The sequence below is a fragment of the Podarcis raffonei genome, chromosome 2 (genome assembly GCF_027172205.1).
Source record: "Podarcis raffonei isolate rPodRaf1 chromosome 2, rPodRaf1.pri, whole genome shotgun sequence".
Taxonomy (NCBI): Eukaryota; Metazoa; Chordata; class Lepidosauria; order Squamata; family Lacertidae; genus Podarcis; species Podarcis raffonei.
The window spans coordinates 21,798,876-21,824,484 of record NC_070603.1 but is presented as its reverse complement, the minus strand read 5'-3'; the positions used below and the strand labels follow the sequence as shown (position 1 = coordinate 21,824,484).

General features: G+C 48.9%; 2 protein-coding genes across 4 annotated transcripts; one reads left to right on the top strand and one right to left on the bottom strand.

The window, feature by feature from the left end:
- On the top strand, positions 1-21,792 carry PRPH (peripherin). 3 transcript variants are annotated; one of them, XR_008328729.1, is made up of 10 exons: positions 1-888; positions 4,952-5,012; positions 5,393-5,488; positions 8,682-8,846; positions 10,475-10,600; positions 11,842-12,062; positions 14,213-14,262; positions 15,155-15,234; positions 17,427-17,613; positions 21,496-21,792. XR_008328729.1 is itself a non-coding variant. In XM_053375240.1 (9 exons), the coding sequence occupies exons 1-9, from the start codon at positions 320-322 to the stop codon at positions 17,472-17,474; spliced, it is 1,416 nt and encodes a 471-aa protein (XP_053231215.1). In that variant the 5' UTR covers positions 1-319; the 3' UTR covers positions 17,475-19,767. The 3 variants fall into 3 exon arrangements, 1 of the variants encoding a protein (XP_053231215.1); XR_008328728.1 differs by having other exon boundaries at positions 17,427-19,250; XM_053375240.1 differs by lacking the exon at positions 21,496-21,792 and having other exon boundaries at positions 17,427-19,767.
- A 1,869-nt stretch (positions 21,793-23,661) lies between these two features.
- Positions 23,662-25,600, bottom strand: LOC128407187 (60S ribosomal protein L35-like). The gene is made up of 2 exons (XM_053375248.1): positions 25,484-25,600; positions 23,662-24,150 (listed from the first exon to the last, which is right to left on the bottom strand). The coding sequence occupies exon 2, from the start codon at positions 24,127-24,129 to the stop codon at positions 23,758-23,760; it is 372 nt and encodes a 123-aa protein (XP_053231223.1). The 5' UTR covers positions 24,130-24,150; positions 25,484-25,600; the 3' UTR covers positions 23,662-23,757.
- Between the last annotated feature and the right edge of the window lie 9 nt (positions 25,601-25,609).

The following is a 25,609-nucleotide window of genomic DNA, read 5'->3' as shown; positions in this document are numbered from 1 at the left end:
AGCAGGGCGCCTGGGATCCCACTCACCCTCCCCTCCTGCCCGCCGGAGCATCTTTGCAGAGCAGCCTGGGCGGGGTGGTTCCCTTTCCCAGACGACGGGGCTGCAATGCGGGGCTCTGGGCCGCGTCCAAGAGAGGAGGAGCCTCTTCCTCCTGCTGCTGCTGCCCTCCTCCCCCCTCCAGTTCGCGACTTGGGGGCCTATAAAGCGGCATCTCCGAAGGCGGCGCCTTCTTCCCCCGTCGAGAACTTCGCGGCTCCGTCCCAGCCTCGACGCCGCCTCTTCTCCTTCTCCATCTCTCTCTGGGCACAGCCGCTGCGCCATGAGCCACCATCACCACTCCGGCGCCATCCGCGCCACCTCGTACCGCCGCACTTTCGGGCCGCCGCCCATGCTGTCCCCGCTGTCGTACTCCTCGTCCCGCCTGGCCTCGTCCTCTTCGGCCACGCGGCTGCTGAGCACACCCTCGACGGCGGCATCCATGCGCTCCTACCGGGCCAGTGGCGGCGGCGGCGCGGTGACCTTCCGATCCTCCAGCGCGCCGGCTCCGCGCTACTCCTACGGGGCGGCCGAGAAGCTGGACTTCTCGGTAGCCGAGGCGCTGAACCAGGAGTTCCTGGCCACGCGGAGCAACGAGAAGCAGGAGCTGCAGGAGCTCAACGACCGCTTCGCCAGCTTCATCGAGAAAGTGCGCTACCTGGAGACGCAGAACGCGGCGCTGCTGGCCGAGCTGGGCCACGCGCGCTCCAAGGAGCCCACGCGCGCCGCCGACCTCTTCCAAGACGAGCTCCGCGAGCTGCGCAGGCAGGTGGACGCGCTGGGCAAGGATCGCGACCGCCTGCAGGTCGAGAGGGACAACATGGCCGAGGATCTGGCCGCCCTCAAGCAGAGGTGAGGCGCCGGGGTGGGGGCGGGGGCGTGCCAGGACGCCTGGGTCCTCCTCGGAAGATGGAGGGGGCAAGCCGGGCCACATCCTGTGCGGAAAACGGAACTTCAGCCTTTTAAGTGGCTGGGGTGGGGCGGGAGGGGTTAATCGCGGCAGGCGCCCCCCGGATTCCTGGGTTCTCCTTTGGGTGGTGGGAGGGTCCTGAGAAAGATGAAGCAAAAGATAAGACAGAGCTCAATTGGAGTCAGCCCCCCCCTCAAAGGGATCCTTCTGGGTAGATGAAGATGAAGTCAGCCCCGCCCCCAAACGCATCATTTGGAGCAGATGAAGATGGTTGCCTCTGAGCTCGTGCAGAGTCCCTTTTCCCACTCCCTGAATATTCAGAAATCTCTGCTAACTCTCTCTGCTTGGGAATAGCGGAGAGAGTTTCCAAGGTAGGGTCGCACTCTGATGGCACGTTTCCCTCCGAAGATAGCAAGACATTTAATTGGTGCCAGCGCCAGAGAGGCACAATTCCAGGTCCTCTTGCAAAAAGGGACTCGGCCTAAAATAATAGCCACCCCTGTCCTGCCTCCAAGGCAGCAGAGTCCATCGATGCAGCCTGGTGGATATGTGGGTTAAGTGAGGAAGGTTCAGAAAGTGATGGTTTTAGACTGTGCACTTAACTGCCCAGGCATAGGGGGCTCTTTGGGTGGGAATACATATTATACTTAATTTGCTTCAAAATGTGACACGCCAGCTCTGTTGCATTTGGGGAACTCTCCTGCTCATTCTATAAGTCTCCTTCTGTACCCCAAAGTCCTGAGGGGTGGCATGACTGTGTAGCAGTGGGCCTTTCTGGGATCCAGTCATTTCTTCCTTAGTTTCCAGCTCAAAAGCAAAGCAGCAAAAATGGGAAATGGCATTATATAACACCTTGCGGGGAAGGTCTGTGCATCAGCTGTAGAGCAGTTGCTTTGAATGCAGAAGGTCCCAGGTTCATTCTCCTGCATCTCCAGGTAGGACCAAGGGAGACCCTGGTCTGAGACCCTGGAGGGTCTCTTCCTGTTGTTGCAGGCAATACTGTACTAGATGGACCAATGGTCTGCTTCCTAGGTTCCTAATATAATTGATAAACAAATGGGAACCAACTAAATCTATACAATTCTTTCTCTAATCCATTCATTATATTCCAACTGCATGCATTACAAATGATGAATCACTGCCCTGCAATCAGAGCAGCTTTTCTTATTTTATTTTATTAGCCTTAGGCAGTGATGGGGGAATGTGATGGGTTGTGCTGGGAGCTTATTCTTAATCCTAAAAGAGGGATTGAAGTTGCACCCCGGTAAACCTGGGATCCAGTGTTCCTGGGCTGTATACCCACTGCTGCATAAGAGTCTGGGACAAGACAACAATTAAGGATGCAATCATAACCCCATTTGCCTGGAAGTAAGCCCTGCTGAATTCAATAGGACTTCCTTCTGAAAATACATGGTTAGGCTTGTGCATGGAATCCTATGCACACTGGGAACTGGACATCCTGGGATTTGCTTTTGAGTAAGTGTGTTAGGATTTTGCTGCACTGACGGTGTAGGTCTTGGACTCAGAAGCATTGAATTTGAACTTTGATGACTTGCAGAAGGGAGAGTTGCAAGCCAGGAATTCTGCACAGTGGAAAGGTTTGTTAGAATCTCTTCATTTTGGTTCCGCCTCCCGATGGAGATTGTGGAAAGATGGTTAGGAAGGGTTGATTCGAAACTGTTCCATCCATCCAGAACTGTGCGGAGGGATAGATTAAAGAAAACAAACAAACAGCCACAATAAAAAGATGTCTTGGGAGATGTAGGGATTCTAGGATGGCAAATAAGTAAGACTGGTCCTTGAGATGTGTCAGCGAGGTGGGAAGGGTGTGGTGGGAGATAATTCTCCACTAATGGGATGAGTCCAACGTGGCAGGAGGATGCGGCAGCTAGACTGGTGACTGGGAGTGGCCATTGAGACCATATAATACCAGTCTTGAAAGACCTATATTGGCTCCCAATACGTTTCCGAGCACAATTGGTGCTGATCTTGTCCCAATATACCTGAAGGAGCATCTCCACCCCCATCGTTCAGCCCGGACACTGAGGTCCAGCTCCAAGGGCTTTCTGGTGGTTTCGTCCCTGCAAGAATTGAGGTTACAGGGAACCAGGCAGAGGGCCTTTTCGGTAGTGGCACCCGCCCTGTGGAACTCCCTCCCATCAGATGTTAAGGAAATAAATAACTACCTGACTTTTAGAAGACAGTGAAGGCAGCCCTGTTCAGGGAAGTTTTTAAAGTTTGATGTTTTATTGTGTTTTTAATATTCTGTTGGGAGCCGCCCAGAGTGGCTGGAGAAACCCAGCCAGATGGGCGGGGTATAGTTATTATTATTATTATTATTATTATTATTATTATTATTATTATTATTGGTGACAAAGGGCAATAAAGCAAGGGATGCAGGAGAGAAAAAGAGCTGGATACATGCAGTGTGGGACAGTGGGTATATGGTACCTGAAAACAGTAAGGCGATGGTGGAGATTGGCAGGGAGAAGATGAACTTCTGCCACTTTGTGTCATCCATGAGATGTCTGGATGGGGCAGGGTGCAAGGAGATGGCTATTTCTGGTACTTGGTAGAGGGGGAGCAGTGGGGTGTGGCAAGGGAGCTTCCGCCACAGCAATAACGCCCTTAGCCAGAGAGCTCTCTATATCCATGTGAGCTGGCAAGGAATTGCGTGAGGTGGGTAGCCAGTTTGGGTGGGTTAGCGGCAGCCTCCTTAAAGGGGGCATGTGGCGCTCATGGGGTCCCATGCTGCACACGCGAGAGGGGTTCCTCACAGGGCATTGCAGCTTCCATGCGCACATCACTGTGCTGAAAAGCAAAAGCAAGCAAAGCCACAGCCTCGAGACTGCATTCCCCATGGCGCCGTGGGGTGGGGTTTGAATTTCTGCATCCTGGCATTGCTCACGCTGTGGCAGATGGGGCAGGGTGGGGCTGGGCTATTTGGGAAGAAGAGAAGGGGGTGGATAAGGCGTGCGCAAGGAGCTGAAGCCTGGGAGAGAGGTGGGGCGTGGTCCCCTTCAGCCATGCAGAGTGACGTGGGTTTTGCCATGTTCTCCAGTCTCCCTGCCCTAACAGTGCCATCTGTCTTCTGCGTCAGCTCAGGGACTATGGGAGATGGTGGCGTTGGTGTTGCGGGGTGGAGTGGAGAATACATCACAGGGGAAGGGTGTGGCCAAATGACAGCATCCGTCTGTGTCTTGAAAAACCATCCCTTCCCAAGGAGGAGAATGGAGAATACATCTTGAATAAAAGTGGAATGGCCAAAAGCTTCTGATGCCAATGCAAAGCATTTCTGGAACGGTCTCAATTTCACTTGAGCTCCATCTCCACCTCAAACCAAATGTTCCCTACTCCTGATACAGTGGTACCTCGGATGAAGTACTTAATTCGTTCCGGAGGTCCGTACTTAACCTGAAACTGTTCTTAACCTGAAGCACAACTTTAGCTAATGGGACCTCCTCTTGCTGCTGCTGCGCCGCCGGAGCACAATTTCTGTTCTCATCCTGAAGCAAAGTGCTTAACCTGAAGCACTATTTCTGGGTTAGCAGAGTCTGTAACCTGAAGCGTATGTAACCCGAGGTACCACTGTACTTCTCAGTGACTTTTCCCTCCTTTCCCTGCACTAGCTATCTGCTTTAGGTAAGCCCTGTGGGTATTACCAGCGCAGGGTCGACCAATGTCAGGGGGCTGGAGAAGTCTGTTTGGCATTGCGTTCTTGCGATGTAGGGGTGTGGCAGATGGCAGCAAGGGAGGGTAGAGGCAAGAACTCCTGGGTGCAGTTCATTTGACCGGTTCTTGCATCCTGCTTGGCCCATAAAAGCAGAGTCCAGAGCATAGGGAGGAATAAAAAACAGACTGCTTCTGGTGCAAGGGAAAAGCTGCCAGGAGTTTATGCAGCAGAGCAGAAGTGTGACCAAAGTGGGAAGTGTGTCGCCTGGGGGAAGATGACAAACGATGGAGTTAGCCCAATTCTAGCTCCTGGCTGTTCTTTGTCCTCTACAGGCTGGATGAGGAGATGCACAAGCGCGAAGATGCTGAAGGGAACCTGGTTTTGTTCCGCAAGGTAAGCGGGGCTATACGTGGAGCAGGCTAGCCCACTTACCCTTGAGTAACTGCAGGGTCCCAGCACACTCTGCTGTTTGCAAACTGCCACGCGCATTAGCTCCTGCACTCGTACATGGGTGAAGGGTCCTCTTGAACAGTAACGGCTCAAGCCAAGTTCTTGAAAGCAGCTTTAGGCAGCTGTGGCTGCTGTCCGTGGTGCTGAACTGAGGCACCCTGTTCTTTCCCCCTCAGCCCACCATCGCAGCCTGGCGGATGAGGCTGGGATTACCTTGTTTGCTTTCCCCGATCCTTCTCTGACCCATATGTATTTCACGTTAAAATGGAAAGGGGCTTGCTGCGGTTCTGATCATGGCTCGTTTCTCCTCCCTGGCATGGTAGGATGTGGACGATGCCACCCTCTCGCGCCTGGAGCTGGAGCGCAAGATTGAATCCCTCATGGATGAAATTGAATTCCTCAAGAAACTACATGAAGAGGTAGGGCAAATAACGGGGGTGGCCTTTGAGTGGAGGGCAGATTTGAAACTTCCCTTTCTCTCTCTCTTTTTTAGTTTTTTATTTATATTTTCAAATTTATACATTTCAACAGTTTTCCGATCAATTTGACATTTCAAAATTTGACTTCCGCTCTTTCTGCGATTCCTTGAATTCATTTTTTTCCTATCTTCTGCATCTGCAAATTCATTTAACTTACTCATTTCTTTATCTACTATAGATAAATACTCTTATAAAACTGCAGGTTATGACATGAATCCCACTAATATTTTTATCTGTTTACAATTTATCTGTAAATATTCAATAAACCATTTCCATTATTTTATGATAAGTTTGTTATCTTGATTTCTTATTCTTCCGGTGAGTTTTGCCATTTCTGCATATTCCCTAAGTTTTTGCATCCATTCTTCCTTTGCTGGGACTTCTCCTTCTTTCCATTTTTGGGCAAGTAACCTTCTTGCCGCTGTAGTCACGTACATAAATAAATTTCTATACAATTTAGGTAGTTCTGTCCCTATAATTCCCAAGAGAAAAGCTTCTGGTGTCCCCGCCCCCCACATGTTAATTTAAACATCCTTTTCGATTCATTATATATCATTTCCCAGTAAGCTTCAACCTTACTACAACTAGTTCATTGACTGGCTTACATAGAGGCTTTTGAGAGTTCAGCTGAACCCTATACAACTGGACAGGTGTGCCATTTGTACTGACGGAAGCAGCTACTGCTTCCCCGGAGTGCAGAAGACTGGGCTCAAACCTTATCAATACACGCCTCGCAACAGGAATTATGTTTTATCCCAAACTCATGGCTTGCTCCTGAGGATGGTGGCAGCCTTGGGAGACAGGTAAGGGGCTGCAGGAGAAGCAGCAGAAGTGGGCATGGGGTAGGGGAAGATTTCACGCACAGGATTCATGGGGATCCCATTTAGAGTCCTTTAACATTTCTGATAAAAAGGGATGCGGGTGGCGCTATGGGTTAAACCACAGAGCCTAGGACTTGCCGATCAGAAGGTCTGCGGTTCGAATCCCCGCAATGGGGTGAGCTCCCATTGCTCGGTCCCAGCTCCTGCCAACCTAGCAGTTCGAAAGCACGTCAAAGTGCAAGTAGATAAATAGGTACCACTCCAGCAGGAAGGTAAATGGTGTTTCCGTGCGCTGCTCTGGTTCGCCAGAAGCGGCTTCGTCAGAAGCTGTACGCCGGCTCCCTCGGCCAATAAAGCGAGATGAGCGCCGCAACCCCAGAGTCGACCATGACTGGACCTAATGGTCAGAGGTCCCTTTACCTTTTTAACATTTCTGATGTCCTGAGGGTCTTGCAGAAGCCATTTTGCTTGTGCTCCATCTGGTGGTAAACAGCAGAAGTGCAGTTGCACCCCCAGCCCCACCCTTGGGTGTGTGAGCAGGATAGCTTGTATCCAGGGTTATGAATGTAGATTTGCAGGACTGATGTAGCTGAGAAACCCTTGCATGCAGCAGATAGTCACTTGCTTCTTCTTCTTTGTCTAGCAGTGAATAACAGCAATTATTACCCACGGCCCCACTCTTGGGTGTGTGTGCCGTATACGGGAATTTTGTACTAATGTGTCCATCTGTCATTCAAGGCTGTGATACTTTATGCTTTAAATTTTTGATTCTTTTGTTTTCTTTCTTTTTCTTATGCTTTCACTTTTTTTTGTTAACAAGCCAATAAAATAAAAAGTGGAAGAAAAACAAGAAAAGACTGATGCCCCCCCCCCCACCCGGAAATGCCGTGGGGCACGGTATAGGGTATGCACATAGCGTATTCACCAACCTCAAAGTATTTTATTCCATGCACAGATTTTGTGCCACCTAAGAATACCATAACATAAGAATACCATAACATATATCTTATAATAGGAACATTACCCCAAAACAGTTTTCCACAAGCTCATTGCCCAAATAAATTTCTGTTTGAATCAAGTCAGTCCACGCATTTCCTCTATGCCAGTAAGTGACCTCCTCATCTGTTTTTTTCCTCCAGTATACATGCACGCTTTCTCCCCAAATCTTCATGCAAATGCACATGAAGCTATTCCAGCAGCGGGAATAAAACAGTGCCAAAGTTTGGTAACCCTCAGTGAGACAGAGAGAAAGAAACACACACACACACACACAGAGAGAGGGAGAGAGAGGGAGGGAGGGAGGGAGGGAGGGAGAGAGACAGACAGACAGAGAGACGGAGAGAAGAAATTGTTGTTTTTCTCCAGCCATTCTTAGCATCCCATCTTACCCCTGAACTCCCCCAATGATTTGGGGGAAATCTTAGGACTGCCTAACATCTTACAGGCAGTGTAAGAAGAAAAGAAGGTACTGTATTTTTTGCTCTATAGGACGCACTTTTCCCCCTCCAAAAATGAAGGGGAAATGTGTGTGCTTCCTATGGATGAATGCAGGCTTCAGGCAGCTGAAGCCTGGCAAGCGCAGCTGCGAGTTCCCGCCGGGCTCCGAAGGCTTGCGGATAGCTGCCTGTTCTGGGGGCTGGGCCCGGGGGTCGGGGGAAGATCAGGCCCGCAAGCTCCGAGAGCAGCGGCGAGGTTGCGCGCAATCCTGCTGCCGCTCCTGGATGGCGGGGGGGGGGGAAATAAATTTCCCCCCTTTATTCCCCCCTCCTAAAAACTAGGTGCGCCCTATGGTCCGGTGCGCCCTATGGAGCCAAAAATATGGTAGTTCTGGTTAGTCCTTTCCTTATGCAAAAAAGAAAAGAAAAGAAGCAAAGTCGAATGGCAGATTTCTCCCACCTCTGATGTGCCACACCTATAGATTAATAGCCAGATCCTGTTGCCTAACCCCTATTCTTGACTGAATTTCCGTGCTATTTTTAAAATATTGTTTTGCTCAATCTAGCTTATCTATCGCATTTCCGCTTTATCTTTCTTTCATGATATGTATTAATGCTGTTCACTGCTTTAGGGGCCCGAGGGGCCAAAAAGTGGTATATAAATGAGACATAAAACTGAGAAGCATACTTTCTCTGCCACGAAGTCTCACATTAGGGAGGCTACGTATAATGGGCCTGCATTTCCTTGTGGCTGTGCTCCTCTGCATTTGTGCTCTCTCTTTTTGTAGTATCTCCTCTTACAATCTCTCTGAGTCTGATTTGTTGTGTCTGTGTTCCTTTGCATCTTTGTCCCCATCGATGTCTCGGCGCGTGCAGGAGCTGAACGACATGCAGGTGAGCATGCACAGCCAGCAGCAGGTGCAAGTGGAGGTGGAGCAGGCCAAGCCGGACCTGACAGCTGCCTTGCGGGACATCCGCACCCAGTATGAGAGCATCGCGGTCAAGAACCTGCAGGAGGCCGAGGAGTGGTACAAATCCAAGGTATCTAAACTGGGTGCAGCTACAGGGGTGGTGTCAGGGGCTGGACTGGGGAGGAATGTTGGGAGCTGTCCCCCCTCTGTACCTTCCTGGGAAGAGGAGGACAGTATAGATTTAGAAGAGCGGTTTGCAGAAGGGCATAGTTCAGAGGCTGCAGAGGGGAGAAGCTGGGAAATATTGGGGGAGCGGCAGGAAGGAGAAGCACTGAGGGAGAGGCAGTTAACAGACTCAGTGTCTCTCGGAAGCATTCCTGACCCCCTGCCCCCAGGCCCAGGCGTGCTGTGAGAACAGAACAGAAAGCTCAGAGGCAGAAAGCACAGATCAGCCGGCGCAGGGGTGACGTAGAATAGGAGGGACTGAGGGGGTGGGACTTTACTTGGAGCAACACCATTATCTAAGAGAGATTCGTTTCTCTCTGTGAATATTAAATAAAGTACTTGGTAAGAACTCATTGGGGACGCACGGCATTTCCGTGCGTTGCTCTGGTTCGCCAGAAGTGGCTTAGTCATGCTGGCCACATGACCCGGAAGCTGTACGCCGGCTCCCTTGGCCAATAAAGTGAGATGAGCGCCGGAACCCCAGAGTCAGTGATGACCTAATGGTCAGGGGTCCCTTTACCTTTACCAAGAACTCATTGTTTTTCTGCTTCTTGGCATCCCACCGTGGGAGGGATAGGATTCCCTGAAGCCTTGACAGGCGGGAGGGTGGGCTACATATTGATGGAGAGCCTGTCCTGGCTGGGATGGATGGGAGCTAGAGTCCAGTGACATCTGGAGACTCCACAGGCTCCCCTTTCCTTGGAGTACAGTCTGGGACGGCCGGCTATGACTATAGTGCCATTTCAAAACACACGCACACACACACACACACACACAGTTCGTTATTGCTAGGAATTATAGAACCATAGAACTGGTTGGAAAGGGACCCCAAGGGCAGCATGGCCAACCCCCTTGCAATGCAGGAATCTCAACTAAAGCGCCCATGACAGATGGCCACCCAATCTCTGCTTAGAAACCTCCAAGAAAGGAGAGTCCACAACCTCCTGAGGGAGACCGCTCCTTTGTTGAACTGCTCTTACTGCCAGAAAGTTTTCCGTTATGTTTAGTTGGAATCTACTTTCTTGTACAGTGGAACCTCGGTTTTCGAATGTAATCTGTTCCAGAAGTCTGTTTGACTTCTGAAATGTTCGAAAACCAAGGATCAAAGGGCTGTCAGCAAGTTCAGTGAGGAAAATTGAGAAACATGCCTAGGAAGCTGTTTGACTTCTGAGGCACATTCAAAGCATTCACTTTGGGGTTTTTGGCGTTCGGCTTCTGAAATGTTCGGCAGATGAGACATTCGAAAACCGAGGTTTGACTGTAACTTGAAGTCATTGGTTCGAATCTTGCCCTCCAGAGCAAGAGACAACAAACTTGTTCCCTCTTCCATGTGATAGCCCTTCAGATATTTGAAGATGGCTATCCTATCTCCTCTCAGTCTCCTCTTTTCCAGGCTAAAGATATCCACCTCCTTCAACCGCTCCTCATATGGCTTGGTTTCCAGACCCCCTGATAGACTAGGAGATAGACTGGGAGATGGTCTTGGGGGCGGATCTTTCCCTTCTCTCCACTGACTCCCCCAACCACTTGCAGTTTGCTGACCTGTCGGACGCAGCCAACCGGAACCACGAAGCGCTTCGCCAGGCCAAGCAGGAGATGAACGAATCCCGGCGCCAGATCCAGAGCCTCACCTGTGAAGTGGATGGACTCAAAGGAACGGTCAGTAGGACATCCTTCCTGTCCTCAGCCCCCTTTTCTTGTTCCTTGGGAGGCAGCAGCTGAGCAGCTGCCCATCTTTGCGAAACGTTTTGTATTCTTGGGTGAGGATTCAAGGCTGCAACCTGAGCGAATGATGCCATTGGTGTCCTCTTCTGGCCTTTGCAAGTTCACCAGGGATTTCACTAGATATCATTCCCATCATATATTTTCAAGTTTATCTTCAAAGCCATAAAGGTTTAAAAAGGATATATGCTGTGTAATTGAGCACAGAGGTCATTGGAATTTCTGACTTCTCTCTGCCCAGTGCCACATTTTGCAGTGTGATTGTGTATGTATAAATCCTATACCCTTTTAAAACGTGGCTCTTTTCTGGGGTTTGTGTGTATGTGTTATTGGGTTGTTGTTTTTACAGTGGTACCTTGGGTTACATAGGCTTCAGGTTACAGACTTCGCTAACCCAGAAATAGTACCTCGGGTTAAGAACTTTGCTTCAGGATGAGATCAGAAATTGTGCTCCGGCGGCGTGGCGGCAGCAGGAGGCCCCATGAGCTAAAGTGGTGCTTCAGGTTAAGAACAGTTTCAGGTTAAGAACGGACCTTCGGAACGAATTAAGTACTTAACCCAAGGTACCACTGTATTCTGATTATATGTTGTGATCTTTGCTGTGAACCACCCTGAGACCTCCGGGTATAGGGCGGTAAATAAACTCAATACAGTCATACCTTGGTTTTCAAACAGAATGCGTTCCGGAAGTATGTTTGACTTCCAAAACATCCGGAAACCGAGGCGTGTCTTCTGATTGGCTGCAGGAGCATCTTGCAGCCAATCGGAAGCTGTGGAAGCCGCATCGGATGTTCGGCTTCTGAGGCAAAGTTCTCAAACTGGAACACCCACTTCCGGGTTTGCGACATTCGAGTTCCGAGTTGTTCGTGAACTAGGCTGTTCGAAAACCAAGGTGCGACTGTAAATAATAATAATAATAATAATAATAATAATAATAATGGGGTGACTGTGACCGTTTTCACAGCTGGGAAAAAAGGAGGACAACCATTTTCAGCACTTGCCAGCCTTGCACCCTCTTTCCAAGGCCTGGGAAGCTCCGAGTCCACAGCCTTGCCTGTTCTCACTCGGTTGAGAATTAGGAGCAGGATTTGGGAGTCGGTGTGGGTCTGGGTAAGGTGTCCCTGAGACCTGCTTCCCTGCATCCCCCATGTAAGCCCCGCTTGTGTTTTCCTCCCCAGAACGAAGCTTTGCTGAGGCAGATGCGAGACCTGGAGGACCAATACGGGGTGGAGATGGGCTCGTACCAGGACACGGTGGCCCGGCTAGAGCAGGAGATTCAGCACATGAAGGAAGAGATGGCACGGCACTTGCGGGAGTACCAGGACCTCCTGAACGTCAAGATGGCCCTCGACATTGAGATTGCCACCTACCGCAAGCTGCTGGAGGGGGAGGAGAGCAGGTGAGGACTCCCCCATAGCTCTTTGCATGGTTCAGCCCATCTCATGGTGGGTCCATCTCTGCCTTTGCAGGATCAGAGGAGGAGAGTGGTTTTAAAGGAGCTTGTTGGTTTTGGTTTCTCAAGGTCTTTATGTTTTATTTTTGTAAATATGACAGAAGGAAAGAGATGAGAGAAAAAACACCACCAGCTGTCATTAACAACAGGAACATCACATGATTTCTGATTTAAATGCCAAGATTTAAATAAGCATACCATATGAGGACAACTCCCCAATCATCTCACACGCTCCCTTCCACTGAGATGCGCACCGTTTTCTTTCTTCTTTTTTTAAACCATTTTTATTTGGTTTTACAAGTACAAAGTTATACGCCAAGAATAAAAAACATACCCATATGTGGAGATTCCTTCAAATCTCAGGACTCACTCCCCCTCCATGGAGTCCCATTTTAAACATTTATTACTGCATATTTTTCCATATTCCATTTTTTTTTTATCAAACCATATTGTCCATGGTAATCATTACACTACAAGTGCGATCAAAATCCTGCCAATGTTTCCATCTGCTTGCAGCGGTCTCTTAAATAACTTATATGTTTTCCCCATTCTTTTATAAAGTTATTATCCTCTTGATTTCTGAGTTTTCCAGTCAGTTTTGCCATCTCGAGATGTGCACCATTTTTGATGCCCCAATGGGGTGGAACAGGGGTGGAATGGGGTGGGGCAGGGGCGAACAGGGCACCGTATTTTTCACTCCACAGGACACTTTTTTCCTCTTAAAATCTAAGGGGAAATGTTTGTGCGTCTTATGGAGCGAATGTGTGGTTCCTGGGGCTGGGGCTGGGAACCCGGGCTTCCCCCGCCAGCCCCGACAAGCTCCTGAGCAGCTCTGGGGTAGCCCGCGAAGCCTCCGCAGGGCAGCGGGGAGCCTTCATCCTGCTGCCCTGGGGAGGCTTCGCACAGCTATCCCTGGCTTTTGCGGGAGGTGGGGGAAGGGACAGAGCAAGGCTCTCTCACTTCCCCACCTCCCGCAAAAGCCCCCAAGAGCTGCATATATTTTTCCTTGAATTCCCCCCCCCCCCAAAAAAGTAGGTGTGCCTTATGGTCAGGTGCGCCTTAAGGAGCGAAAAAAATGGTAATGCCCCATTTGCGCAAGTGGGGAGACGTCTGTATTTTGAGCCATGCATTTTAAATGTAGAAAGGGCAGTGAGATCTTCAGGCCGCTGAGTAGTAGTGGATTGCAGGAGTGGGTGGGTATTTGTCCTTCCAGCCTTGCAGTATAAGCCTCTCTGCCGCCATAAGTGTTTGCAGGATCCCTTTTTGTTGTCCATCCGTTAGTTCCCACACCACAGGATATCATTCAATAGTGCACGAACTTCAACACATGCCAAGGATTTCTCCAAAACAAAGCTGGTACAAACATCAATTCCTGATCAGGAAGAAGGCACCACACATTATGCCCCAGAGAGACGTTTATTTATTCATTGAATTTTCTGTTTTACACTTTAGAGCAGGCTTCCTCAACCTTGGCCCTCCAGATGTTTTTGGCCTACAACTCCCATGATCCCTAGCTAGCAGGACCAGTGATCAGGGATGATGGGAATCGTAGTCTCAAAACATCTGGAGGGCTGAGGTTGAGGAAGCCTGCTTTAGAATATTCATTTAAACAACCTTAAAATATCTGTGACTTCCCTTTTTCTCTTTCCATGGCTCATTCGCATATCATAAATCCCTGCATATTTTACATAAACTAAACCATTCAGTATTCCATTACAATGGAACCTTGGTTCTCGAACGGCTTAGTTGATTAACAAATTGGTTCCCGGATGCTGACAACCCGGAAGTAAGTGTTCCGGTTTTCAAACGTTTTTCAGAAGCTGAACGTCCGATGTGACTCTCGGCTATTGTTTCCGGGGCGCCTTCGCCATTCGGAAGCTGCGCCTTTGCTTTTGAATGTTTTGGGAGTCGAACGGGCTTCCAGAACAGATTATGTTCAAGAACCAAGGTACCACTGTATTACATCCAATGAGACTCGTTTACACTGTTGAATTTATCTTAATGTTTCCAAGAAGCGTTTTCAGCATCTCTCTGAACCAGCCATGTCCTTCCTGGGGGACTTCATTGTAGAGCTCACTGTGGCTTGTTCCCTGCAGGATTGCAGTACCGGTTCAGTCCATGGCCTCCTTCGGCTTCAAAACGACAGGTAAGCTCCATATTTTGGATGCATAAAAAATGCATCATGTGTGCTTACGCACACTGCTGCACACGAACATGGACTTTTGGAAGATACCATGTTCATGGCTCTGACTTACACCCCTTTCCTGCTGTTGAGCTCCACCTCACCCAAAGATGGATTTATGGTTGACATTTCTGGAAGCACACCAACTGATTGCAAGAATCTACCCTGGAGGATCTGTCAGGAGCTCTGCCTACACTTGAGTAGGACCCTGGTAGAGACACATGCCTGACTGGCATGTGTTCTCCCTCCTGGTCAATCGTTCGGGAGCTTCAAAGGTTTCTTCAGCCCGAACATCACAGTGACCGATGCTAACAGACATCAGCACACTTAGGGATCCGCAAAGTTTGTGCATCATACGTAACAGACCTCAGCAACTCAGCATTTTGGCTAATCTACTTTATTTACATATAAACACACACAGAACACTGCAACATGGCTCCCTCTCTCTCTAGCATCAGACAGCAAAGAGGAAAAGAACAAAGGACAATAATCCCACTTCATGGAACACAGTAACACAAACATCCTGTCTCCGTCACTTCCCACTCTGTGGAGTCAAAACATATACCGTCATGTGAAAGACAAAAATCCCATGACTGCAATCACGGTGCAGGAATTCTAACATCATCTTCCTCACCCACCACAGTCGACACCTGAGCTTAGCTTTTATTGCTGTTTTTCCTTGGGAACTGGCAGGAAGAAATCACACCTCCTTCCTCCCTCCTTCCAATCCTTTCTGATTTCACCCAGCTTGGCCTGGAGTAATTTTTTTTGGGGGGGATGCTGGTGGTGCAGGGGGAGATACGTATTGTATTGAAACTGCCATGCCCTCTCTTCTGAATGCCCCCCTCCCTTGTAGTTTCAGAGCCAGAGCCAACGGTGGAGAGCCACTCTAGGAAGACAGTGCTGATCAAAACCATTGAGACCCGGGATGGAGAGGCAAGTTGTTTACCTTTCTTTCTCCCAAATTGAGGAGGAGGATAGAAGTGCCCAGGCCTCAGTGTAGTCTTAAGCACGATAAATTCTCTATAGAGAGGACTGCATCTAGGCCTAGAGCAAAGGGGAAGCAGGTTTGCCTGATGTGAGTGTCTGGAGGCTGTTGAAGGATGGATGGTGGCTAACAGATTGAGGTTGAATCCTGACAAAGAAAGAAGTACTGTTTATGGGGGACAGGAGGCGGGCAGGTGTGGAGGACTCCCTGGTCCTGAATGGGGTAACTGTGCCCCTGAAGGACCAGGTGCGCAGCCTGGGAGTCATTTTGGACTCACAGATGTCCATGGAGGCACCAGGTCAGTTCTGTGTCCAGGGCAGATATCTACCAGCTCCATCTGGTATGCAGGCTGAGACCCTACCTGCCCGCGGACTGTCTCACCAGAGTGGTACATGCTCTGGTTATCTCCCGGTTGGACTACTGCAATGTGCTCCACGAGGGGCTACCTTTGAAGGTGATCCGGAAATTACAACTAATCCAGAATGCTGCAGCTATACTGGTGACTGGGAGCAGCTGCCGAGACCATATAACACTGGTTCTGAAAGACCTACATTGGCTCCCTCTACGTTTCCGAGCACAATTCAAAGTGTTGGTGGTGACCTTTAAAGCCCTAAATGGCCTTGGCCCAGTATACCTGAAGGAGTGTCTCCACCCCCATCGTTCAGCCTGGACACAGAAGTCCAGCTCTGAGGGCCTTCTGGCGGTTCCCTCCCTGCAAGAAGTGAGGTTACAGGGAACCAGGCAGAGGGCCTTCTTGGTAGTGGCACCCGCCCTGTGGAACACCCTCCCATCAGATGTCAAGGAAATAAACAACTATCTGACTTTTAGAAGACACCTGAAGGCAGCCCTGTTTAGGGAAGTTTTTTATGTTTGATGTTTTATCTCTTCTTCTTCTTCTTCTTCTTCTTCTTCTTCTTCTTCTTCTTCTTCTTCTTTGCGGGTTTACTGCAGCTCAGGAGGCTCAATCCTCTCCTGCAGTTTGGACCTTTCTCCAGGAGGAGACCCAATGTTATTTGCTCCAGACAATTATTATGGAGTCAGTTTGGCTGGTCAAGATTGTGTGGCTCTGCATGTGGGAGGTGTTATATGAGCACCCGACATGTAGCTGTGTGGAGTTGACGCTGAATTGCCCTCTGGCCAGGGGTGTGTGTGTGTGTGTGTGTGTGTGTGGAGGGGAAGAAATTCAACAAGGTACTCTAAGTTCTGGTCTTTGCATAACAGGGATCTCCAAGCTTTTTGGGGGTGGGTGGGGAGAAGTGGACACAACTGGAATTCTGAGGAAGTACTGCAGGTGCCAGTTCTGAAAAGACTGTGGTGGGGGCACAACACAACACAAAATGACTGTGCAGGGTGTGGCACAATAGCTTCAGTGTAGGTGCAGATGAGCTAGTGCAAGAATGAACTCTGCAGGAAATGCAAACAGTTTCTCTTGCATAGGAGTCAACTCCTAGAGGCCTTGACCTCCACAGTAAAATATTTGAGGGGGCTGGGCCCCAACAAAGTTGATGGGCATTCTCATTCAAATAGTGTGCGCGCGCCGCGTCATGTGATTGATTGTGCGGGTTGGGGCTTACCTGGCCCCCCCACAATATTTTATTCAAGTTGGCACCCCTTCTCTTGTGTGTTGTGAATTTGGGGTGGGAGACAGAAACATGGATTTGGGGTGGCGACACAGAAAGCATGACCAGCCATAGAGGTACAGTTGCATGTCGACACCTCCTGCTGTATAAATCATGCAAGTAGTGCAAATTTACATACATTAGCATAACCTTTTTTCTGTTTACATCAGCCATGGAGGGGAGAGGCAGAGCGGTATGCAAGAGACTGAAGTCTCCCCACTAACGCCAAGAAATCCCACCCAGCCTGCTCCCTCCAGCTTTTAACTCACAACTGCTCAAACCATGGCTGACCATCTTGAGGCCTAGAAACCTTTTTTGTTGGTTTAAACAACAACAAAATGAACCCTGTCCGAAACGTAGCGCTCAGGTGTGTTCCTTGCAAGGAACTGTGGAATGCCCTGTCTATGATCCTGTGAGCGTTGCCTGTTCCACGCTCAGCAATACACCTATCGGACGGTCTTGCCTTTCCCTCTCGGCTCTGACCTGTTTTCTATCGGTTTTTTGCATTTTGTCTCCTGCAGGTGGTGACTGAATCGAGGAAAGAGCAGAGAGCTGAGATAGAGAAGTGATTTGGGGAGCCCCAGGCACCTCCTCCTCCCCTTCCCCCACCCCCAATGCCGTGGAGACGGGCACTCAGCTATCCAATGTGCAGAAGTCCCAACAGCAGACCCCCCCCCAAAAGCCGCACTGGCCTTATTTATGATGATGGTGAATGATACCTCTGACCTCCGTCCGCCTTCCCCCACTGTACCAGGCTTCCCCAGCCAGCCCTGCTTCTTCAATGTGCACTTCTAGCCTTCCTGGGGGGCAGCCTGGTTGCGACCCCAGCAATAACCTCACACGGGCTGGAGAGCGGGGAGTTTCTCCATCCCCGCTTTCCTCTTCCAGCTGCCTCCTACCTCTCTTAACCACGCAGTCTCTCGCCTTGCCCGTTCCAGCCAGTGTTGTCGTGAAAGAAGAGGAGTGTTGCCTTTCTACAGGGCGTCGGGCGTTAATCCATGAAAGCCCAGGCTAGGCTGGCACAGATCTGCCAGTTGTGTGTAGAGCCTAACCCTGGTGGCGATTGCGAGATCAAGTCCATAGAGCAGGCACCCCCAAACTCGGCCCTCCAGATGTTTTGGGACTACAATTCCCATCATCCCTGACCACTGGTCCTGTTAGCTAGGGATGATGGGGGTTGTAGTCCCAAAACAGCTGGAGGGCCGAGTTTGGGGGGTGCCTGCCATTCATGGCTTTGCAGCTGGTAAGCTTTTCACATCTGGCAAGTCAAGTCAGCCTAGAAACACCAAAGAGGACCAACAGTTTGGTCGCAGTCCGTTGTTTACTGGCCACCCCTGATGGCCTTGATACTGATTCTGCATACCGGCCACTGAGGCCAAAACCACCGCTTTCAGGGATTCTCACAAATGAGAATCTCCTTAATCAAGAATGTAAGTGTGAGCTGGTGTAGCATATTGGCTAAGAAAGTGAGCTATGTTAATGGAGCAGTCCCCAGTTCAAATCCCACCTCTGCCATGAACTCGATAGGTAGCCTTAGGCAAAGTTGTTCTCTCTAAGCCTCAGTGTTTTCCCTCCCTATCTGCAGTATGGGCAGATGACACTACTGACTAAGCACATCACGTGAATTATCTCATTGGAATTCTTACAGCAGCCCTCTAAGTCAAGAATTACAATGAGCTAATTCAGGTGATATGCTTAGAGCATCTGAAAGCACTATACAAATTCTATTTATCATTATTTTGTCCCCCAAATCTTCAGAAGTGTACCCAAGCTAGAAAACTGAATTACATTTTTTTTAAAGAAATCAAATTTTGCAGGAGGCTCTTTAAAAAAGCTTTCCCCCCACCCTGGCTTTTATGGGGTTTCGTTTATCATAAGGGTCCTAGTGACAATCTTAACAGGCAATCCTCTGTTTACTCAGAAGTAAATCCCACAGCCTTAAAGCGATATTTCCTTGTCTCTTCTTTAGAGGCAATCCATAGGGTTAAATTAAATCAATTTTCTCCAATCAGACAAAATGTGGTCCTTGAGAAAGACAACTTTTCAAAGGATGAACTTACGGGCTGATTTGCGTCCTCCCGCCACCCCCAGCCATTTGACTTTTTCAGCCCCATCCAGCAGGGCAAAGGATTGTGGGAGTTGTAGTCCAACAGCATTAGGCAGGCCATAGCTACAATAGCAATCCCCTAGGGTGACCTCCCACACAGTCATGCTCTCCTTCGCTTCCTTTCTTATCTTCTTGTGCAACCCCCTGCATGCACTTTCTGCAACTTCCACAAGGGATGGTTCTGCTCTTATCAGGCAAGAACACAGCTGGACTTCCCCATCATCTGTATCGCATACAGGTTAGTCCTATAGGCGTGAAGAAGGCAGCTGAACAAAGAGTCCCTGGAATACAGGGAAACACCTAGGCATGGCTTTTTAGTACAATCTGAGCTAACACGGTTAAAATAACTAGTTGCACCTCGGAAGTCGAACGGAATCCGTTCCGGAAGTCCATTCGATGTTTGGAAACCAAGGCGTGGCTTCCGATTGGCTGCAGGAAACTCCTGCAGCCAATCGGAAGCCGCATTGGACATTCGGGTTCCAAAGAACGTTCACAAACCGGAACACCCACTTCTGGGTTTGTGGCGTTCGGAAGCCAAAACGTTTGAGTTGCAAGGCATTCGTCAACCAAGGTATGCCTGTAATATCTAATAAACGGGGAAAACACACACACACATATCCATCCATCCATCACAATTCCTTGACATGAATAAGTTTTGATTAGGTAATGCTAATCCATAGGTGTCTGTGGGAATGGAGCAAAGCGGAATTGCTGCCACCCCGAACAATAATTCTGATTCCCAGCTTTCTTTCTTTCTTTCTCTTTCTTTCTTTCTTCCTTCCTTCCTTCCTTCCTTCCTTCCTTCCTTCCTTCCTTCCTCCCTCCCTCCCTCCCTCCCTCCCTCCCTCCCTCCCTTCCTTTCTTTCCTTTCTTTCTTTCTTTCTATCTTTCTTTCTTTTAAAACAGAGCAAATTTTTAACATGAGAGATATTAGGCAAAATGTGCACTTTTTTCCTTCTTGTTTTGGCTGACAAAGTAGTGTGCTCCACCTTTGACTGTTTTACTCCCTCCATTATTTTTTCGTGCAGATGTCCCTGTACTAACCCCATCGAAACATGATATATAATGACCTAAACGGTTCTCCTACTGGAGAATAGTGGCTTCTCAACATCTTCCCTTAAATCCAGCTTTCTACCAGCTGCACACATATTCAGATTTCTTTGACATCCTGTCTTTCCACTTCAGCTCTCTTGCTGTCACCTGATCCTTTCCCCCTTCTTTCTCTCATTCTCCCCTTAACTTTTCAGACCCTCCAATCCAGAACTGACTCACCCCCTGTGGACCATTTTGACAGGTGGGTGGGACTGCCCACCTGTCAATCACCTGATGTCATATGACTCAAAGTTGATGCTGCATCAGCAGGCAGAAGCTCATCTCTGATCTTAGTGCTGTAGCCCCACAGCACTAGGACCAGAAATAATAAGAGAAATGCTTGCCTGCTTTTCTCTCTCTTCAGTTTAATGTTACCCTATCACATGAATAAAATGCTTACCACCTTGTAAGTAATACTTTTATGATTCATTTCTCTGGGCTGCTATTCTGAAAATAATACACACAGGAAAATGTGGCTTCTCAAGAGGCACTTTTGGTTTAGCTGTTAGAGGGGTGCAATGTGACAGACTCAACCACCAAGGCAGTATAATGCAAGGTCACAGCAACTTTTTGGGTTGGATCCTGTCAATTATATCTGTCCATCCTGCTACAGGGGTCCTAGCACTTGAATCTATTTGTTGCCTTTCAGAACAAATAATTATGGCAGAGGCATTTAGTGTTTTGTGAGCATCTAGCTGACAAAAAGTGTTTCATTATTCTGGATTGCAAGAAATCTGACATTTCAGGACTGGAAGTTGTCACTGAAGGTTCAAAATAAAAAAGGGTACTCATTTATAGTAGCCACCCATTTTCTCCCTACACCCCCTTCCTTTGGGACACCAATCAGGGATTTTTTCCCTTTTGTTTTAGATCCAGTCTTATAATAGTCATGACAATCAAGGGACATTTGCAAACAGGCTCTGGCTGCAAAATTCTGTGGGGGAAAACAGCAAAAGTACTTTCGGACCTAAAAGCCTGCAATCCCATGCAGAGTCTGGCATGTATCCAATTTGGTATACGACTGGGCTGTATTGTAAGAATTTCTTTGGGATTATTCACTTATATGATGCTGCTGTCCCATTACTGAGTTCTGCAGCTTGATAACCATTTCAGCCTTGCTTGAATCTCTTCCTTTTCATCCCCTTTTTGATAATAGGCTTTGAAAACAGGAATCCCCTTTTTGGGTTTTGGTGCTGATTTTCCCCTCTTTTTGATAGCCATGTTGCCTGTTTCCCATATTCCTACTCAGACCTGGTAAGAATTCATGGTGCTAATTCCACCATGCTAATAGCACTCTTCGTGAACAACCCAAACTTGCTCCTCTCTGCCTCTTTCCCCCACTATTTTATGCCGGTTCCCCAGTAACCCCACTATTTTGTGCTCTTTCCCAGCATGCACACATACAACCGGCTTTCCAGAACATCCTTCCCTTACAACTTGGCTTGCCTCACTGATGTCTAGCTTGAGGAATAATGATGTAGTATCAACCCCACGGGACAATTCCTTATCTCCCACACTCCTACGAAGAAACAGGGTCCGTGGAGACTCTATGAATGGTTGCAGTAGACCTCTGTTTCTGGTGCTTCTTGATCTCCCCTGACTAGTGACAGTTATCTGATGACAAGTGGCCATTGTGTGAAACGGGCCATGTATTGCTTCCAACCAGCCAATAAACAACATACTGAGAAGTCCTCTGTGTTCTGTGCTTTCTCACTTTCTCTCTCATGCTTGGTGGTCTTCCTGTGACTCCTGCTGAACTCAAATGTACTCGTTTGCTCAAGCTACTCTAACACATGCAGAAAAGGCATGCATTGCTCTGTATCTGAGCCTTGACAAGGAAACTGAGATTGTGAGGCTTTTCCCCACCATTTGTCCATTTGCATGTTGGAAAAAGTTTCACCTGCCTAATTTCTGTGCTGCTGTAAAAGGCATAAGAGGGACACAGGTGGCACTGTGGGTTAAACCACAGCCTAGGACTTGCCACTCAGAAGGTCGGCGGTTCGAATCCCCGCGACGGGGTGAGCTCCCATTGCTCGGTCCCTGCTCCTGCCAGCCTAGCACTTCGAAAGTACATCAAAGTGCAAGTAGATAAATAGGTACTGCTCCGGCAGGAAGGTAAACGGCGTTTTTGTGCGCTGCTCTGGTTCGCCAGAAGCGGCTTAATCATGCTGGCCACATGACCTGGAAGCGGCCAATAAAGCGAGATGAGCGCCGCAACCCCAGAGTTGGCCACGACTGGCCCTAATGGTCAGGGGTCCCTTTACCTTTTAAAAGGCATAAGGGAAAGGGGCATAATAAAAAAAAGGTGGCACACAGTTCATGCATTGTATCAAAACTGTGGTTCAATGTGGATGCACAGCAAACTAGTAAATACTACTGAAAAGTGACTACCGTATTTTTCCAAGTATAAGACGCCACCCTATTTTTTGAGCCCAAATTTAAGAAATATTTTAAACATCAAAGCAGTGTGACGACTGCTGCTCCTCTTAGCCCGCACTGGGTGCCATCTCTGAGCTCCTTGCAGGGGAGGGGCGGGGAGCACTGTGGGGCCTCCAGAGTCTGCCTGCCCCCTCCCACTCAGCCGCCCTACAGCTGGGGAGGAGGCAATGCAGAACCTGCGTGCGCCCAAGGGGCAGAGGGCAGTTCGCTCCCCTGGATGCTTGAGAGTGGAGCAGAAAAAATCAATTTGACTTCTGCAGTTCCCGGCTGCCAGGGACATGCCCTCGTTCACGCTCAGCTGCCCGGCTCCGCGCTGGCTCCACCAACCACTCCAGTTGGCCGAGGGGATCGAAGTCATCTCACCCATGCGCTGCCTCCCCTCCAGCTGTACGGTGGCTGAGGGGGGGGGGAGGCAGACTCCGGAGGCCCCGCAGTGCGCCTTGCCCCTCCCCTGCAAGGAGCTGCAACTGCCAGACAATGTATGGCGGCATGTACGGCACATACCTGAAGGAGCGTTTCTACCTCCATCGTTCTGCCCGGACACTGAGGTCCAGCTCCAAGGGCCTTCTGGCGGTTCCCTCCCAGCGAGAAGCCAAGTTACAGGGAACCAGGCAGAGGGCCTTCTCGGTACTGGCGCCCGCCCTGTGGAACACCCTCCAAACAGATGTCAAAGAGAAAAATAACTATCAAACTTTTAGAAGACATCTGAAGGCAGCCCTCTTTAGGGAAGCTTTTAATGTTTAATAGGTTATTGTATTTCAGTGTTCTGTTGGAAGCTGCCCAGAGTGGCTGGGGAAACCCAGCCAGATGGGCGGGGTATAAGTAAATAAATAAAAATTAATAATAATTTATTTATATATTCAATTGCAACATTCAGAGTATAAGACTACCCCCAATTTTAAACTTTAAGAATTTGGGGGGAAACCTCGTCTTACACACGGAAAAAAAACCCCTCGTCTTATACACGGAAAAAATGGAGGTAACCTTCCATTCCCTGTCGTTGCCACCCTACCTGGAAAGTCAAAGCAGTTTTCAAAAAAGAGAAAACAAAGTTATCACTATGAAATCTGCAACCTGATTCAAAACGTAACAAAGGCGGAATCAACACACATATAAAAAACGCTGTGAAAATGCTTTTTAATTTTTTTTTAAACAGCCAAAACACCTTTAATAGGAAAATGCTGGTCAGAGGATCAGAATGCTGCAGTTCGGGCTCATGCCTTCACAGCGTATTTCCGAGGCGGGTACAGGCGTTCTTTTCGCTGCTGCTTTTTGGTCTTCATACCCTCTTCATGCTTGTTCAGCCTGCGCCGCATGGCACGTGTCTTCTTAGGCCGCAAGTCTAGAGGCTTGTATTTCTTGCCTTTGTAGAACTTCCTGAGGTTTTCCTTCTGGGTCTGGTTAATGACGGTCAGCACTCTGGCAATGGATTTGCGAACCACCCAGATCTTTGAGAGTTTGGAGGCTGCTCCACCGGTCACCTTGGCAACCCGCAGCTGAGAGAGTTCCACCTTGAGGTCATCCAGCTGCTTCAACAGCTCTTCCTTCTTCTTCCCTCGTAAATCACGGGCTTTGATTTTGGCCATGGCGTCCACAACGGTCACAGGCTACCAACGTGAAAAGAAAAAAAGGACAAAATGCTTTTTAAACAAAAGTTTTGAAAAAGAAATTGAATTTGGCATGGCTCACTGTAACCATCTAGTGTCTCATTTGTATATTTCACTTTACAACACGTTTAAAATGTTTTATTTGCAGCTGTGTAGCTGAGTCTTCTAGAGTGTTGTCATGTTTTTTCAAACTAGGAACTGTACAGTGTAGTGCAATGTCCCGCTTTTCCTGAGGATTTCCCTACTTTCATCTGAGAAATGTTGGAGAGTAATGTAGGACATCCCTATTGGAGAAATGTTGGGAGGGTATGGAATCATGGACGTAGCTGTCCCCCTGCCCCCCAACAGTAAAAATCAATACAAATCACCGTAATACAAATCTGAGGTTCTGCCCCCCCAAATCCTGGCTACACCCAGGTATGGAGTTATGCAAGGAGCCAAGGAGATAAGTAACTATACAACTATACGACCGAAGGCAACCCTGTATAGGGAAATTTTTTAATGATTAATGTTTTATTATGTTTTTATATATTTTGGAAGGCAGAGACACCTGTCAGAAATAGGATGTGAAAAGCTGGCAATTCTGTCCAACCCCCCCCCCCCACAACAACCCCACTCTTTCACTAGTAAGCTCAGGATGGCATTCAGATGGGATCCCCCACCCACCCATCGCATGTTATCCTCACCTCTGCCATGTGAGAGACAGGACATGACCAAGGTCACCCAGGGAGAATAATAATAATAATATAACAATAATAATTTATTATTTGTACCCCGCCCATCTGGCTGGGTCTCCCCAGTCACTCTGGGCAGCCCCCAACAGAATATTAAAAACACGATAAAACATCAAACATTAAAAACTTCCCTAAACAGGGCTGCCTTCAGATGTCTTCTAAACGTCAGATAGTTGTTTATTTCCTTAACATCTGGTGGGAAGGCGTTCCACAGGGCGGGCGCCACTACTGAGAAGGCCCTCTGCCTGGTTCCCTGTAACGTCGCTTCTCGCAGTGAGGGAACCGCCAGAAGGCCCTCAGAGCTGGACCTCAGTGTCCGGGCAGAACGATGGGGGTGGAGACGCTCCTTCAGGTCGCCGAGGCCGTTTAGGGCTTTAAAAGTCACCACCAACACTTTGAATTGTGCTCGGAAATGTACTGGGAGCCAATGTAGGCCTTTCAAGACCGGTGTTATGTGGTCTCGGCGGCCGCTCCCAGCCGGCACCCTTCATGAACAACCCAAACTAGCTCCTCCCTTTCTCCTGCCTCTACTTGGGTAGCGAAGGGGAAACGAACTTATACACGCTCAGAAACACTCCCGCCCGTGAAAACCGAAGTACCTGACTCGAGAACTGAGGCGCGCGTGGTGCACGAGTCTGAACGAGAGGCCTTCCGGAACTCGGTCCTGACGCAACGTCCGCTTCCTCCTTCTCCTGAAGCTCGGCGAGCCGGCGCTTCCGGCCCCA